Raw genomic sequence first — 17923 nt, forward strand, 5'->3', positions numbered from 1 at the left:
GTCAGCTCGTGGGATGTACTCTCACAGTAGCTGGGGGACGTTGGGCTCTGACTTTGGGGCCTGTGACTTGCACTAGTGCTGCATTTATCTTACCTCCTGCCTCATCTCCCTCATTTCCTCTTTAAATTCCTTTCTGAGGTCCTTAACCACAGCACAGACTGCATCAGGCCTGCATGGGGCCATTGATCACACTCTCATAATTTCTAAGCTTGTTGGTGGCAGAGCCCACTGTCTCTGGGTTGGTATGGGCATTAATGGTTGCAGTGAAGGTGGTGTATTGAGATGGCCCCAGATTTGCCAGACTCCACAGCATTTGGGTGCTCTGATTTCATCTTAGATCTCCTCGGTTCTACAGGGGCGACTGCTGCTGGCTGTGGCTGCCCTTGCAGTTCAGCTGGAACCTGGCTGGTTGTAATGTCTGTGGGTTTCACTCCTGCACCGTCAGACTCTTCCTCTTTGAGGCAGGGGGAGGGTTTCTCACCAGCTGGGGATGTGTGTGTGCTCCTTCAGCATCTGGCCACCTCCTTGTTTGGGGAAGGGTTTTCTTTTCTGTTCTTCCTTTTCACCTGTAGAATTTCTTGCCAGTGAGTTGCTAATGGCAGGTGATTGCTGGGTGCTTCAGACAAAGGGAGAGCTCTGTTTCTTTGGGAGTTTTCCCTGGGGAAGCAGGAGGAGGGCCAGAGCTACGGTGGGATTTGGGCTGGGGGAAGGGGCTGGGTGCAGCTCCTAGCCTTGTCTTAGCTTTGGAGGAGCACTGTGGGAGCCACTGCTCTTGGGGAAAGGAATTCCACTGCTGCTGCAGGAGCCCAGCCCAGAGCTGCTTCCTCTGCCGTGGGGTGAGCCTCTGCTGGTGAGAACAGCCACTGAACTGGGACCTTATTAACACCCACCTCAATAAAGGAGACACCTATCCCCGTCTGCTCGGGTGCCTGGGATCCTGAGCTCGGCTCTCCCTGCCCTGCTGGGAGCCCCTCACCCCTGCCTGTTAGCTGAACTTAGCCGAAGCAGGAGGCCCGAGGCATCATCTTACAAGGGTAACAAGGCTCTTCTTTTATAGGGCTTTGCAGCGGCTACGACTGGCCTCTGGGTCCCCGGCTGCTGTGGGCAGTGCCGCCGGCAGTACCGAAGCGGGAAGGGCACTCTCCCGCGGAAAGATTTCCTGGGGAGAGCGCTTAAGGCGAAAAGCCTTTAGGAGCGCGAGAATTCCCGGAGCTGTCTGCAGTGTAGTCAGTCTGCGTCTCGCAGGAGAAAGACAGGACCGCGCGGACAGGGAAAAGGGAGATGTTTATTGAAGAAGCGTCGGGCGCGGACAAAAAAGCTTGCTCGGCAAGGTCTTATAACTAGAACACAGCGACCAATCTAAAATTTTGAGAGGAGGGAATAACGCATAACAAACAGCTCAGATGTCCAGTGTAAATAAATTAGGGGTTGAATCCTGACCTCTAAACCAATCATTCAATGTCCAGGCCAGAATGTTCTGGATGAGTGGGCAAGGACCCTGAATAATAGACAGGCAGTTAGGGAGGAATTTAGGAAAGATAAAGTGTAGCTGACGGGACAATTCAGAAGAGGGAGAGAGAGAAAGCCCGGGCAGAACCATAAACAGAATGGGGGGTACAGGAATAAACCAACTTAAAACTAATGCACCCCTACATTTCCCCCTTCTTTGTTTAAAAAGAAAAAGGAGGAGTGGGGTAACTTAAACACCATCTTCTGAGGACTCATCTGACCCAGGGTGGTCTTTTAACTGCTCGTCTTCTTCGGCACCTTCTTCTTGACTTTCGTCCATAATCTGTTCTTCGACTACCACCCGATTCACTTCTAAAGCAGACATCGATTTAACTATAAGCCTTCTAAGAATTCTCCAAACGACAGAAATTGCAATTGAAATGACTAGTAAAATGAAAAGGACTAAAACAACAGTTTTCAAAATAGAGACTACCCAGCCCGAGAGACCCCATCCCGTAAAGATGTCTCCCAACCAGTCTGATGTTTTCTCCTTAATGTCGCTGATCATTCCCTTCATTTGGTCAATAGATCTTCTGGCGTCCCCGGCTTTGGATGATAAATTGAGGCAGCAGAGCCCTTCGAACTCCTCACACCGGTGATCCTGAAGCAGCAATAGGAAGTCTATTGCTGCCCGGTTTTGGAGAGTCGCCTGCCTTGTTATTTCCTCGTCTGCTAGGAGGTTGCTTAGAGCGGCTGAGGTAAAATTGGCCTGTCTGGCTACCCAACACTCCAGGTGAGCTAATTCACCTAGAGACTTTGCAATAGACACCCATGGGAGAAACACTGTCCATGCGACACCTTCTGGCTTTGACCAATGAACAATTTTGGAGTCGCACTGTTCATCTAAATCTTTAAGGTCTCTTGCTACGCGGACCGAATTGTGTGCGACAATTTTCTCCTTCCAATCTTTAATTTGGGAATTGTTGGGAGCAAACAGCGTCAGCCGTCCAAATGTACACGGGCCTCCTAGAAGGCGAGAGGGGATACCTGCCCATGCTCGGTTTCCGCAAATGAAAAATACGCCGTTAGGGAGGGATCTGGGTTTATCGTCAAATGAGATGGGGGTGGTAATATGAGAGGTGACAGAACACCAATTCCCTGCCGCGTAGTTTTGATTCTGTTCTATAATTGGTGTAAAAGATTTTTCGTAGCAGTCGCGGGAAGGGAAAAATTGAACACACAAATTTGCTGACGCGGAGCCGAGCAATTTAAATTCGGTGGGGTCAGATTTAGATATATTCAATTTGGACATTAGCCTCCTCCAGATTGGATTGGGATTGGGACTAGAGGGACTGAAAACTTTATTTTGGGAAAGGGGTTCAAGGAAGGAGTAAAGGGGCTCGGGAAACTCTTTTGGAGGAAGCGGGATCCCCACAAGGCAGGTCGACAAGGGGTCTGCTGCCGAGGTGGCGGAGAGGCACAAATGATCTCTGCCGAGGGCGCCAGCGAGCATCTTCCAAATGTTTTGCTTGGGTTGAGGGACAATCCATGAGCTCGCGATGGCAAAAAAGTTCCAGAAAATGATCAGCTCGATGTGGGTTATGGGGACGGACATTCTCGGGCTTTCTGAAAAGAACAAGACAAAAAGTCATACAGGTAAAACATTAGGAATGGTTCTGCTCCGGGAGGTCTAAACCTCCTTCAGAAGGCCTCTTTTTTCTCCTCCAGCAGGCCTCTTCGACCTGTGCCACTTTCTTAGTTGGAACTTTACTGGAGGCGGTGTATGGCTTGACCCATTTTGAAGGGACCCATTTTGGACCCGAGGGAGTGGAAACGCAGGCGTATCCCCTCCCCCAGGTGACAAGGTCAAAAGGTCCCTCCGTCCTCCAGGTCTCGGGGTCCTTTACGAGAACTGGAGGCTTCTCTTTCGGCTGCAGTTGTTGGTGTTGCCTAAAGTGCCGAACAATGGGTGGATTTAGATTTTCGAAAGAGCAGTTTAAAAAATTGATTGTAAAAAGGGCCCTGGCAAGGCAGACCTGGGGGGACTCCATCTTCATTGCCTCACGTTGTTGTTGGAGGACCCTTTTGAGGCTCTGATGGGTCCGCTCCACTACAGCTTGACCTGTTGGGGAATAGGGGATGCCGGTCTTATGTTCTATTCCCCATTGCTGCAGGAAGTTGCGCAGTTCCCTGGATTTGTATGCTGGGCCGTTGTCAGTTTTTAATACTTTTGGAACGCCCAGCGTGGAGAAGGCTAGAAGTAGGTGTTTCTTGGTGTCATTTGCCTTCTCCCCTGCGTGGGCGGAGGCAAAAACCGCGCCGGAAAAGGTATCTACTGACACGTGAACGAACTTCAGTTTTCCAAACTCAGAGACGTGTGTAACATCGGACTGCCACACCTCGCAACTCGCCAATCCTCGAGGGTTAGCCCCCGTGTTAACAGTTGGAAGCTGGAAGGACTGACAGTGGGGGCATGTGGCCACAATGGCCTTGGCCTGGTCACGGCTAAGTTGGAACTGCCTGACCAGACCCGGCGCATTCTGATGGTAGAGCTGGTGGCTGATCTTAGCCTGGCGGAACACGTCTGGGAGCGGGGCCACCTGCACAGGGGCAGCGAGGGCGTCCGCCCTCCTGTTCCCCTCGGCAACGAACCCTGGCAGGTTAGTGTGGGACCGCACATGCATCACATAAAAAGGATGTTCTCGGTGAGAGACTAATCTTACTAATTTGGTGAGCAACTGATAGAGGGCTATGTTGGACACCTCCTGCAGAATCGCTTGTTCTGAACGGGCAACTACTCCTGCTACATAAGCGGAATCAGTGACTAGATTGAATGGTCCAGGGAACTTCTCGAAAGCTCTGACAACAGCATCTAACTCAGCTACTTGAGGTGATCCTTCCACCTCTTTGATGTCAGCTTCCCACTGCTGAGTCTGCGGATCCCTCCAAGTCAAGACTGACTTGTGGGATGCGCCGGATGCATCAGTGAAAACAGTCAGGGCCTTCAAAGGAGTCCTACTCTGAACCTGCTGAAGAGATAATTTAAACTGGACTTCCGAATTAAAAATTTTGTGAGCCGGCCGATGAATAGAAATCTGACCAGTGTAGCTGTCCAAAGCGAACTGTAGGGCCTCATTCTCTTGGAGAAGGTGTTCCAACATAGCTTTTGTAAAGTGGGCCGAATCTAATTTGAGTGGTATGTGAATACATGTGAAATCCACACCTGCCAACTCCCTGATCCGAAGGCGAGCCTTACGGATCAGTTCCGCCACCAGCTCCTGTGGCTTCGTCATTCTTTTGGACCTTTGGTGACTAAGGAACACCCACTCTATAATCAAGAGAGGGTCCCTAGCCCCTTGGTCTTTTTTGGTGTTCTTGATGTCCTCCCACTGGAAGATCATTCCATGGAGGTGTGGCAATTTCCCAAGAATAATGAATTTGAAGGGCAGACCCGGCTGATAACGATGGGCTTGCCTCTCCGAGATGGACTTTTGGATCTTTTCCAACGCAGCTCGCGCCTCTTGGGTGAGCGACCTGGGAGAACTAAGCTCCTCTCCCCCTTTCAATAAATTGAAAAGGGGGGCCAGGTCTTCGGTGGGAATGCCTAGCCAAGGCCTTACCCAATTCAGAGACCCACACAGCTGCTGGGCATCAGCAAGCGTTCGAATGGAATTTCGAATTGTAATTTTTTGTGGTGTGATAGTTGTTTTGCTAATTGTAAGACCTAAATATTTCCAGGGTGGCATTCTTTGAATTTTGTCCTGCTGCAACTCGAACCCTGCAGCAACCAATGCATTGATTGTTAGGTCAAGACTGTGAGCAAGTTCGTCATCAGTTGGAGCACATACGAGAATGTCATCCATGTAATGGAAAATTGTAGCGTTGGTTGCCTTTGCCCTGACTGATGAGAGCAAGGAAGAGACATACCACTGGCAAATTACTGGACTGTTTTTCATGCCTTGGGGCAAAACTTTCCAGTGGTAGCGCCTCCTAGGGGCCTCTCGGTTAATGGTAGGAACCGAGAAAGCAAAACGCGGCGCATCGTCCGGGTGTAGGGGAATTTGGAAAAAGCAGTCTTTGATGTCAATTACGGCTAAATTCCAATTTTGGGGGAGCATTGTTGGGGAGGGCATCCCTGGTTGGAGGGGACCCATGTCTTCAATGACGTTGTTAATTTGTCTAAGGTCGTGAAGGAGCCGCCACTTCTCTTTATTAGGTTTCTTTATGACAAACACTGGGGAGTTCCACGGAGACGTGGTCTCCACCAGGTGACCTCGCTGCAGCTGCTCCTCCACGAGCTCCTCGAGCGCCTTTAATTTCTGTTTAGAAAGCGGCCACTGTTCTACCCAGACAGGTGTGTCAGTCAGCCAATTCAGTTTCTGGGTAGGGCGCTCCTCAGTGACCGCTGCCCCAAAAACCTGGGGAGCCGCTGGTAAGTCAATACGGGCTCCCCACTGGGCGAGCAGGTCCCTCCCCCACAGGGGCTCCGTGTAATCTAAGACAAATGGACGTACAGATGCTAATTGTCCATCCGGCCCCATAATTTGCACAATGCTCTTAGATTGTTTCGCCAATTGGATCCCTCCTACACCTCGGATCCGCTCTGCTGCGTCATGCAACTCCCAATGCGACGGCCAATCCCGTGAGGGAATGACCGTGACATCTGCTCCAGTGTCCAGAAGCCCGTGAACGAACTTCTGGTCCCCACCTTTCTGTAGGCTGCAGGTGATTCTTGGTTTTTCTTTGCCTAGGGTCTGAGCCCAAGCCACCGATGGGAGGTGTGAGGATGTGGATGTTTTGGGTGGCTTGGAGTTCCAGAGCTCCTCAGGGATAGGAATGGCTTGCGCCACAATTTGACCCCGAGGCAGAAAGGTGGGAGGGCTGGCACAATACATGGCTATTTCGAATATCTTCGGGTCTGATGATATGAGACCCGGGATGATGTGAATGTCTTGTGGTGTAGATTTAGAATCTCCAACCGTGACGAACCCACCCTTGGTCCGATGCCAGGTACCTGGGCACTCCGGACTGACGGAGACGAGTTGGATACTTGAGTCAATAAGATGGAGCGGCTCCGTCAACTGCAACCGAAAGGGGGTCGTCCTGGAGGTGGTTGTTAGGACTGGCCGAGGTACCGCCTGAAAAAGATCAGAAATAGGTTCGTGAGAAGTTAAGTCTGGTAAAGTTTTAGAGTCTGTGGCAACAGGCAGGTCCTGCTGGAGGTCCCCCTCCCTTCCCCTTTCCCCGCATGGTGGAATGGTGACACCTGCCCTATTTTTATCGTGGCGCGGGGAGGAGGCGCGCTTGCAATTTAGTTTTTTGGTTGGTGTTGTGGGGTCCCCTGAGGCCGATGTTTCTTTTTAAATTCGTAAAACTCCCGCCTCAGGGGACAGTCCGGCATCCAATGCCCGGATTGGTTGCACAGGTGACACGGTGCATCCGTCCGGGGTTGCAGCTTTGGTGTGTTGGGCTGTCGGGACGGGGCAGCAGCAGCTGTGGTGACTTCCTCCAGGTCGGTGGCAGCTACCCTTCGAGCTGGAGCCCTGGGTTGCTGGTCGGGTTCCCCCGCGATGATAGCGAGTTTGCGGTCACAGACGTCTAGCATCTGATCCAGCGTGGGGGGAGGATCTAGCGGCAAGCTGAGGATAGCGGCCTTGCAAGCTGGATTTGCATTCGTCGCTGCCACCTCAGTGAGGATTCCCCTCTTAATCGACTCATCATGGACCTGCGTCTCGATCGCCCTGCGGAGGCGCTCAACAAAGCTTAAAAAGGGCTCGTTAGATTCTTGAATGATTTTCATATATGATGTTAAGGGGGCAACAAGAGACCGTAAGGTGAAGAAAGCCCGCTCGGCTGCTTTGGCTCCCTCTTTTAAAGCCTCCACTGGAACATACCACGCTTGAGCCTGCCCATCCTGCCATGCCCCTGTCCCACACAAGTGGTCGGTTGTTAACACACCCCCCTGCAGATCTGTGGCTGTCACTTGGTTCTCCCGCAGCGAGGGCAAGATTTTACCAATTTCTCTCTGCCAATGTTTTTCCCAAACCAGGAATTCTGTGGGGTTCAAAAGACAGGAGAACAGCCGCCTTAAATCTGCAGGGGTGACCACGGTGTCAGAGAGTGTGGCTCTCAGAATTCCCCGGAAGTATTCACTCTCCCGGGAGAAGTCTTTTTGGGCTTTGCACAGCTCCTTTATCGAGTGATGTGGGAACGGGCTCCACTGGGGCTGGTTCCCCCCCCCCATCCCGGGCTGGTAAGTGACCGGTGCCGCCGAGAGGACTGGCGGCTCTGGAATATGGCCTTCAGCCCCCCCCGCCGCGGCTCCGGACGGAGCGTGGGAACCGGAGCTGAGAGGGGAAGAAGGAGGGGGAGAGATAAGAATGGGGGCGGAGACGGCTGACGACTTTGTCCCCGCCTGGGAGACGTGGTATGGGGGAGGGAGAGGAGCCGACGCCGGAGTGGAAGTGCCGCGGGGCGTAGAATCGGGAGGAGGGAGGGGAGGGGCGGAGGGAAGAGGAGCGGGAGGGGAAACCGGAGAAGGGAAAGAGTCGTAACGAGAAAGAAGTGTTTTTTGGGAAGAAGGAATGCCGGAGGGAGGCGCCACGCGGTGTCCGCCATTTCGGGCTCCCTGTGAGCTATCCTGTAAAAGTGGGGCAGATGGCGGGGAAGGAGGAGGAGAGGGGGGGGGAATATTAAAACGAACTGGACTTTCGCAGCTGCGAGTGTTCTTAACCGAGTCATAATGAGGACGGGGAGGATTCCGAAAGAGGTCGGAGCAGTGACTTCGTTTCTGTGCGGTGCCATCGTAGGCTGCCGCTTTCAGGTTTCCGCGCTCGGGGGCAGCGGGGGAAGGAACAGAACAGAGGGAACAAGGTGAGCTGGGAACAAAACGCACGTCAGACGGCTTTCTGCTCAGTTTCCTCTGGGACTTCAGAACTTTCCTAATTTGGGAAGCCCAGAAAGCAGTCCGCGAAAGCGAAGAGCTCCCCGATTTAGCCAATTCTCCTAATTTAGTGGAAACTTGTCCCCAAAAACGCCAATCGTGAATTTGTTCAGGGGAAACTTCTGGGAACTGAGCAGACAGCCAAATGATTAGTTGTTTAATTTCCTTTTTTTCGAATTTTTCAAAACCCCCCTGAGAAAGGATAGCAGAAACAAAGTTAAAGTGTCTTTTTTGAGCTTTGGTAAAACGAGCACCCATAATGAGATGGTAAAAAGCTCAAACCACCAACCCTGGAAAAACGCGAGAGAAAGGACTTTTGGAGTACCCCCCACCGCCGGGCAGTGCCGGCAAAAGTTACGAGAAAGCCGTACGAAAACGGCGTGAGTTACGAAAAAGCCGTACGAAAACGGCGTGAGTTACGAAAAAGCCGTACGAAAACGGCGTAAGTTAAGAAAGTGGGGGGGGGAGAAAGAAAGGAAGAGAAAACTCACGTTCTAGGGAAGGCGGCTCCTGCGAATGGATCGACTCCGGAGTGCACGGAGCTACCGACCCAGTCCCTGGTGGAGCGATACCCATGAAAATGGGTCCGCTATCCCACGGGGTAGGTTAACGTCTCATGAGAAACTTTCCGGTGTTTCAACGAGCCGAGCCCGCTGGCTCCGGGATTTCTCTGTCGTAGGGTCCACGGTGGTGTCGGACTCCCCCACGGCTGAGCGCCAACCTGCAGCGGCTACGACTGGCCTCTGGGTCCCCGGCTGCTGTGGGCAGTGCCGCCGGCAGTACCGAAGCGGGAAGGGCACTCTCCCGCGGAAAGATTTCCTGGGGAGAGCGCTTAAGGCGAAAAGCCTTTAGGAGCGCGAGAATTCCCGGAGCTGTCTGCAGTGTAGTCAGTCTGCGTCTCGCAGGAGAAAGACAGGACCGCGCGGACAGGGAAAAGGGAGATGTTTATTGAAGAAGCGTCGGGCGCGGACAAAAAAGCTTGCTCGGCAAGGTCTTATAACTAGAACACAGCGACCAATCTAAAATTTTGAGAGGAGGGAATAACGCATAACAAACAGCTCAGATGTCCAGTGTAAATAAATTAGGGGTTGAATCCTGACCTCTAAACCAATCATTCAATGTCCAGGCCAGAATGTTCTGGATGAGTGGGCAAGGACCCTGAATAATAGACAGGCAGTTAGGGAGGAATTTAGGAAAGATAAAGTGTAGCTGACGGGACAATTCAGAAGAGGGAGAGAGAGAAAGCCCGGGCAGAACCATAAACAGAATGGGGGGTACAGGAATAAACCAACTTAAAACTAATGCACCCCTACAGGGCTTTCCCTATATGCAACATTGACATACGATTCTTTCAGTCTTAAAGAATAATCTTAAATTTCATTCACATGAATTTTGACCTCTGTAATATTTGTGTATGATAGATTTGAGTTAAATCTGTTCTGAATCATGCCTTCATAGAATCATAGACTCATGGAATCACTAAGGTTGGAAAAGGTCTGTGAGACCATGGAGTCCCAGCAGTGCTCGATGCCCAGCTTGTCCCCAGCCCAGAGCCCTGAGTGCCACCTGCGGGCCTTCCTGGGACAGCTGCAGGGATGGGCACTGCAAAGCTCCCTGGGCAGCCCCTGCCAAGGCCTGAGCAGCCTTTCCCTGGGGAAATTCCTCCTAGTGTCACTTCCATCTCCTCGATGTCATCCTCCACATCTACTTCCATCTCCTCAACCTGGTCTTCCACATCTACCTGCATCCTTTCTTCCTCATGCTGCACCATGTCCACTTCCATCTCCTCCACAGTGTCTCTGTTAGTCTGCAAGAGACAGCACAATGTCACAGTGGAGTTCCTGTCCCACACCATCCATTCCTACATGGCTGCATCCTGCTCAAGCAGGCTGCCCCCTCCCTGGAATGGCACTGTACCTCCACTGGCGCAGCAGTGCTCATCCTGCTGGGATTGGTGCTCCAGAGCAGGCAGCAGGAAAAGGCCAGGCAGCAGCAGCAACAGCTGAGTGCTGACGGGCAGAGCGCAGAGCGAGCGCCAACTGAGCGCTGGCAGCAGGCAGAGTGTCTGCTGTGGTGGTTTCCAGGTGCTGGACGTTCCACCTGGAACACTGTGGGAGCTGTGATGTCACAGAAGTTTCAGGGCCGCTCCACACTGGGAGGTGGGCATGGTGGAATGATGAAATCCTTGAATGGTTTGGCTTGGAAGGGACCCTAAGGATCATCTGGTTCCAAGCTGAGCAGCCTCCCAGCACAGCAGGTTGCTGCGGCCCCTGTCCAAGCTGGCCTTGGATGTTGGTGGGCATGGGGCATGCACAGGCTCTCTGCGCTGGTCCCTGTGTCAGGGACAAGCACCCTGACAGGAAAGAACTTCTTCCCATCATGGAATGGATTCCAGCTCTTGCAGTTTCATCCCATTCCCCCTTGTTCTGTCACTTCAGTTGCTGACAAAGAGTCCTCTCCCACTTCCCTGTGGGTCAGGCTGTTCCTGCAGTGTCACACATGTGGCTGAGGCTGCAGGCCGGAGAGAGAGAAGCCAAGCTGGCAGAGAGAGGCAATGGGGAAAGTGACATGAGAGATGAGAGAAGAAGGAAAAAGTAGAGACATGCAAGGCATTGGGTTGGGTGATTTGTGGCATTCATGCCTTTTATTAGAGGTCAGGTTCTCTGTTGCACTCAATGACTGTGTGCTTGCGGCGTGTCCACAGTGAGCCCGTGTGAGCGAGCTGCACTCCCAGAGGCCGGAGCACACTTGCTTCAAGTGCTGATGAATGAGGCCAGAGACGGGTCTTTGTGTGGAACTCCAAACGCTGTGCATTGCCATGAAGAGGGTCCAGGGCCGGAGAGAAAATGAGGCTGGGGTCTGAGGGTTTCATTCGGGGGGGAGAAGGGGTGAAGCCAGGACCAGCCGGGGAGAAGAGAGAGCAGAACATTCTCTGGAGAGTAGATCTAAAGAAAAAATGGCAGTTGAAGTGGGTGATAGCAACAAAACCTGCGGATTGCAAGAGGCTGCAAGTGGCCATGGGTGAGAGCCTTGCATTCAGAGGGGTTTCTCTGTTTCACCTTGGTCCCCTTTGCCCTAAGGTATTACAGTTGCAATGAGAGGCCCCTGGGCCTCCACAACTGCCCCCTTTTTGTTTTCAGGAATGAAGGCTTCTGCCATGGACTTTTGCAAGCGTTGAGCAAAACTGGATAGAATAACCAAGACAATGAATACAAGAAACAAAGCCCACAAAACAGTCGTGACTAAAGATGAAAGCCAGCCTTTCATGCCCCAGTCTTTCAAAAGTCCAGTGAGCCAGTCGTTGTTGCCTTTCGTCTGGATCTTGTTGATTTGATCTTTGAGCAGCTGGCCGCTCTGGTATACTGAGTCCCTATGTGAGAAGAGGTTGACCTGCATGGCCATGGGCAAGAAATTGTGGCTTGGCTGTGGAACCACACATGCGAAGGCATGCGGCATAGTGAGGAGCATCCAGCTTCCTGCTGCAGTGGCAAGAAAGGACAGCATCCTTTGACTTTAGCTAATTTAGTAGTGGGTGGAGGCTTGGGTGGCCTGAAAGTAAAGAGATAGGGAGATTGCAATGTGAAACTGAAATTCTGGTCCCACTAAACTTTCTCTTCTGTAAGGCAAGGGTTTGAAGTCAGCTTATGAGAAGAATTAAATATCAAGGCTGGAATACAGCTTTTACAAATGTTAAGCGATATATTCCTCTTAGTGGTGTCTGAACTATCTTGGTGTTGGTCTGTGTGGTCCACGCTGCTTAGGAGATCTTCTTCTGTCTTTCTTCTTCTTCTTTTACAGGCTGCTGCTGTCTCTCTTAGGCTTTCATTCTGTTCTTCTGAAGGCGGCCCTGGTGTTTGCCTGGCCATTGGCAGAAGGGTTTGATGTTTTTTGCTGGGATCCATTTTGGGCCTGCTGCTGTAGAGACACAAGCATATCCTCCCTCCCAAGTAATGAATGGGAAAGGGCCCATAATTTGTTTGGATTCAGGGTCTTTGATCAAGACAGGTGGCTTTTCTTTTTATTGGGCTGCCAATTAAATATAAAATGCCTGATGACTGGGGGAGCTGTTCAAAAAGTTGAGCACACCAAGGGCCTTGGCCTCCAATGGGAGATAATATGTGGACTCCCTGTCTCTGTTGATCAAGGATCCTTTGGATGGAAGAGTGGGCCCTCTGGACTATGGACTGTCCTGTGGCAGAGTGTGGTATGGCTGTGACATGTTTTGTAGCCCACTGGTCAGAAAACGGTTGGAATCAGTGGGAGGTATTAGCAGGACCATGACCAGTTTTAATTTCCTGTGGAACAGGGAAGGTGGAAAAGGCTAAAAAGGAACGTTTTATAGCATCTTTTGATTTCTCACCAGCATGGGCAAAGGCGAAAACCGCAGCGTTGTCGGTGTGGATTGAGACGGGGATGTATTTTAGTCTCCCAAAAGGGGCTTGGTGTGTGATGTGTGATTGCCCGATCTGGAGAGTCTTTAGTCCTCTTGGATTGAGTGCAGCTCTGACAGAAGCAAAGGCATGTTGCTGACAATTTGGGCAGGTGGCTGCCATGGATCTTGCCTGATCTTGGGTAATTTTAAAGATGCTGAGCGGTGCAGGAATGTTTTGATGGTAGAAGTGGTGGCGGATCCTAGCCTGGTCAGAAACATTCCGTAGGGAGGTTAGGAGAAGCATTGCTGAGGCATCTGCTCTAGCATTGCCTACTATAAATGCAGGAAGGGTGGTATGAGACCTTGTGTGCGTGATATAGTGTGGGTGTTGTCTGTGGGACAAAAGAGAAATGAAAGGGGAAAGCAAAGGCTCTAGTTGGGGTTAGAAATGTCTTTGAAAATGGAATTTTCGGCCCGCTGCACTAGGTCATAGACATCTGCCGAATCAGTGATCAAATGAAGAGGTTCTTTGAAAGTGGAGAAGGTCCTAAGGACTGCAGTCAATTCAGCAATTTGGGCAGGGTGAGGATGCCCTGGCTTGGCTTTTGTCTCTTGAGCAATGCGGAGCCAGGGCAGTGCAGAGCAGGCTGGGAAGCAGAGCCCGGAGCCTTTGGAGGCTGCAAGCCTTAAACATCAGCCCCTGCAGCAGCCCAGATGCAGGTGCCACAGTTGCCAAGGCTGTCAAGGCCTTGAGAGCGGGCAGGTGGATTTTGCATCCCTGTGGGCTGATGGCGGCTCTGGAGCCAGGAGTGTCTGTGGCTGCAGCAGGAAGGGTGGCTGAAAGTTTCCTGCCTTGCTTTGGTGGCATGGCTGCAGGGGCCAGTGCAGTGAGAGCCCCCTGTGTGCTGGTGACAGCTCAGCTCTTGGGGACGCGGCTGTGCCCCAGCCCAGGAGCAGCAGCAGTGGCCAGCGGCAGCAGTGGTGTCAGTGGGACCCCCTGTGCACAGGGACCCCCAGCCGCGGGGTGGCCGTGGCAGCAGCCACAGGGAGCTCCAGCCCCGGGATCCCGGAACAAGTGGAAATCCCAACTATGCAAATGCTGCCTGTACCCAAAGGAATGACAAAGAGAAGTGAGGTTTTAAAAAGAAGCCGTATTTATTTGCCAAAGATCGGCAAACACGAGTATTTACAGAACATCTTTCATTACAACAATCCTTATAACAACAACAATAACAATCTACAGAACATATTTACATGGGATCTTATGGACTAAGAATCTTCGAAACATAATTACAGAGAACTTCTAACCGCAAAACATATTTACAGAATTATTCTACGGTTTCAAACATATTTACAGAATTCTTCTACTGTTTCAAACATATTTACAGAGGCATCACATCGGTGGCCATCATCGGCATCAGTCCTGGAAGAAAGGAAGCAGCAAGCTGGACTCTGCTGCTGGCACTAAACCCAGCTGTGCTAACAGCAGGGCCTCAGGGGCTGGCACAGGGCTGGCAGGGCTGGTGTGGCCCCAGGCAAGTGCAGGGCAGGCCAGGGCTGGTGCTTGTGGCAGCACAATCCAGGCCCCCTGCGGGCAGCGTGTCCCTGAGCGGGGCCATCCAGCCCAGCCCCAGCCTGGCGCCAGGGCAGCCACTGTGTCTGTGGGCAGGGCATGGGGAGCATCTGCCTGTCTTACTTGTGGGGCTCCAACTTCATCCAAGGACCATGGGCTCCTCCTCATCTTCCTCATCCACTTCCATCTCCTCGATGTCATCCTCCACATCTACTTCCATCTCCTCAACCTGCTCTTCCATGTCCACTTCCATCATCTCTTCCTCAGCCTGCACCATGTCCACTTCCATCTCCTCCACAGTGTCTCTGTTAGTCTGCAAGAGACAGCACAATGTCACAGTGGAGTTCCTGTCCCACACCATCCATTCCTACATGGCTGCATCCTGCTCAAGCAGGCTGCCCCCTCCCTGGAATGGCACTGTACCTCCACTGGCGCAGCAGTGCTCATCCTGCTGGGATTGGTGCTCCAGAGCAGGCAGCAGGAAAAGGCCAGGCAGCAGCAGCAACAGCTGAGTGCTGACGGGCAGAGCGCAGAGCGAGCGCCAACTGAGCGCTGGCAGCAGGCAGAGTGTCTGCTGTGGTGGTTTCCAGGTGCTGGACGTTCCACCTGGAACACTGTGGGAGCTGTGATGTCACAGAAGTTTCAGGGCCGCTCCACACTGGGAGGTGGGCATGGTGGAATGATGAAATCCTTGAATGGTTTGGCTTGGAAGGGACCCTAAGGATCATCTGGTTCCAAGCTGAGCAGCCTCCCAGCACAGCAGGTTGCTGCGGCCCCTGTCCAAGCTGGCCTTGGATGTTGGTGGGCATGGGGTATGCACAGGCTCTCTGCACTGGTCCCTGTGTCAGGGACAAGCACCCTGACAGGAAAGAACTTCTTGCCATCATGGAATGGATTCCAGCTCTTGCAGTTTCATCCCATTCCCCCTTGTTCTGTGACTTCAGTTGCTGACAAAGAGTCCTCTCCCACTTCCCTGTGGGTCAGGCTGTTCCTGCAGTGTCACACATGTGGCTGAAGCTGCAGCCAGGAGAGAGAGAAGCCAAGCTGCCAGCGAGAGGCAATGGGGAAAGTGACATGAGAGATGAGAGAAGAAGGAAAAAGTAGAGACATGCAAGGCATTGGGTTGGGTGGGCTGTGGCATTCATGCCTTTTATTAGAGGCCAGGTTCTCTGGTGCACTCAATGACTGTGTGATTGCGGCGTGTCCACAGTGAGCCCGTGTGAGCGAGCTGCACTCCCAGAGGCCGGAGCACACTTGCTTCAAGTGCTGATGAATGAGGCCAGAGATGGGTCTTTGTGTGGAACTCCAAACGCTGTGCATTGCCATGAAGAGGGTCCAGGGCCAGAGAGAAAATGAGGCTGGGGAATGAGGGTTTTATATTGGAGGGCGAAGGGGCGAAGGAGGGGAGAAGAGAGGGAAGAACATTCTCTGGAGAGTAGATCTAAGGAAAAAATGGCAGTTGAAGTGGGTGATAGCAACAAAATCTGCAGATTGCAAGAGGCTGCAAGTGGCCATGGGTGAGAGCCTTGCATTCAGAGGGGTTTCTCTGTTTCACCTTGGTCCCCTTTGCCCTAAGGTACTACAGTTCAATGGCAGCCCCCTGGGTCTCCACAACTGCCCCCTTTTTGTTTTCAGGAATGAAGGCTTCTGCCATGGACTTCTGCATGCATTGAGCAAAACTGGATAGAATAACCAAGACAATGAATACCAGAAACAAAGCCCACAAAACAGTCTTAACTAAAGGTGAAAGCCAGCCTTTCGTGCCCCAGTCTTTCAAAAGTCCAGTGAGCCAGTTGTTGTTGCCTTTCGTCTGGATCTTGTTGATTTGATCTGTGAGCAGCTGGCCGCTCTGGTATACTGCGTCCTTATGTGAGAAGAGGTTGACAAGCGTGGCCATGGGCAAGAAATTGTGGCTTGGCTGTGGAACCAGCCAGCTGAAGGCATGTGGCATAGTGAGGAGCATCCAGCTTCCTGCTGCAGTGGCAAGAAAGGAGAGCATCCTTTGACTTTAGCTAATTTAGTAGTGGGTGGAGGCTTGGGTGGCCTGAAAGTAAAGAGATAGGGAGATTGCAATGTGAAACTGAAATTCTGGTCCCACTAAACTTTCTCTTCTGTAAGGCAAGGGTTTGAAGTCAGCTTATTAGAAGAATCAAATATCAAGGCTAGAATACAGTTTTTACAAATGTTAAGCGATATATCCCGGATAGTGGTGTCTGAGCTCTCTTGGTGTTTGTCTGTGTGGTCCACACTGCTTAGGAGATCTTCTTCTGTCCTTCTTCTTCTTCTTTTCCAGGCTGCTGCTGTCTCTCTTAGGCTTTCATTCTGTTCTTCTGAAGGCGGCCCTGGTGTTTGCCTGGCCATTGGCAGAAGGGTTTGATGTTTTTTGCTGGGATCCGTCTTGGGCCTGCTGCTGTAGAGACACAAGCATATCCTCTCCCCCAAGTAATGAATGGGAAAGGGCCCATAATTTGTTTGGATTCAGGGTCTTTTGATCAAGACAGGTGGCTTTTGTTTTCACTGGCCTGAAGTCACATGAAATGCCTGATGCCTGATGACTGGGGGAGTTGGCTGCATAAATGAGGTGTTGAAAAAGTTGAGCACATCAAGGGCCTTGGCCAGTCTCTCAATGGGAGATACTATGTGGACTCCCTGTCTCTGTTGATCAAGGATCCTTTGGATGGAAGAGTGGGCCCTCTGGACTATGGACTGTCCTGTGGCAGAGTGTGGTATGGCTGTGACATGTTTTGTAGCCCACTGGTCAGAAAACGGTTGGAATCAGTGGGAGGTATTAGCAGGACCATGATCAGTTTTAATTTCCTGTGGAACAAGGAAGGTGGAAAAGGCTAAAAAGGAACGTTTTATAGCATCTTTTGATTTCTCACCAGCATGGGCAAAGGCGAAAACCGCAGCGATGTCGGTGTGGATTGAGACGGGGATGTATTTTAGTCTCCCAAAAGGGGCTTGGTGTGTGATGTGTGATTGCCCGATCTGGAGAGTCTTTAGTCCTCTTGGATTGAGTGCAGCTCTGACAGAAGCAAAGGCACGTTGCTGACAATTTGGGCAGGTGGCTGCCATGAATCTTGCCTGATCTTGGGTAATTTTAAAGATGCTGAGCGGTGCAGGAATGTTTTGATGGTAGAAGTGGTGGCGGATCCTAGCCTGTTCAGAAACATTCCGTAGGGAGGTTTGGAGAAGCATTGCTGAGGCATCTGCTCTAGCATTGCCTACTATAAATGCAGGAAGGGTGGTATGAGACCTTGTGTGCGTGATATAGCGTGGGTGTTGTCTGTGGGACAAAAGAGAAATGAAAGGGGAAAGCAAATGCTCTAGTTGGGGTTAGAAATGTCTTTGAAAATGGAATTTTCAGCCCGCTGCACTAGGTCATAGACATCTGCCGAATCAGTGATCAAATGAAGAGGTTCTTTGAAAGTGGAGAAGGTCCTAAGGACTGCAGTCAATTCAGCAGTTTGGGCAGGGTGAGGATGCCCTGGCTTGGCTTTTGTCTCTTGAGCAATGCGGAGCCAGGGCAGTGCAGAGCAGGGTGGGAAGCAGAGCCCGGAGCCTTTGGAGGCTGCAAGCCTTAAAC

At 51.7% G+C, this 17923-nt stretch overlaps 1 protein-coding gene and 1 long non-coding RNA gene across 3 annotated transcripts; both read right to left on the bottom strand.

Moving 5' to 3' along the window:
• Positions 1 to 1267: 1267 nt before the first annotated feature.
• On the bottom strand, positions 1268 to 8877 carry LOC135293274 (protein Shroom3-like). Of its 2 annotated transcripts, none has more exons than XM_064407267.1 (2): positions 6464 to 8877; positions 1268 to 3075 (listed from the first exon to the last, which is right to left on the bottom strand). In XM_064407267.1, exon 1 carries the CDS (start codon positions 8648 to 8650, stop codon positions 6761 to 6763), a length of 1890 nt encoding a protein of 629 aa, XP_064263337.1. In that variant the 5' UTR covers positions 8651 to 8877; the 3' UTR covers positions 1268 to 3075; positions 6464 to 6760. The 2 variants fall into 2 exon arrangements, with proteins under 2 accessions (XP_064263337.1, XP_064263338.1); XM_064407268.1 differs by having other exon boundaries at positions 6443 to 8877.
• A 5042-nt stretch (positions 8878 to 13919) lies between these two features.
• LOC135293288 (uncharacterized) lies at positions 13920 to 14887 on the bottom strand. The gene is made up of 3 exons (XR_010355381.1): positions 14761 to 14887; positions 14461 to 14650; positions 13920 to 14187 (listed from the first exon to the last, which is right to left on the bottom strand). It is a non-coding gene; the product is annotated as an uncharacterized LOC135293288 (long non-coding RNA).
• Between the last annotated feature and the right edge of the window lie 3036 nt (positions 14888 to 17923).

This window comes from Passer domesticus, unplaced genomic scaffold (genome assembly GCF_036417665.1).
Source record: "Passer domesticus isolate bPasDom1 unplaced genomic scaffold, bPasDom1.hap1 HAP1_SCAFFOLD_98, whole genome shotgun sequence".
Classification (NCBI taxonomy): domain Eukaryota; kingdom Metazoa; phylum Chordata; class Aves; order Passeriformes; family Passeridae; genus Passer; species Passer domesticus.

Excerpts from the sequence above, each read along its gene's own strand:
- LOC135293274 (XM_064407267.1), bottom strand. The coding sequence starts at position 8,650 with ATGGGTGCTCGTTTTACCAAAGCTCAAAAAAGACACTTTAACTTTGTT.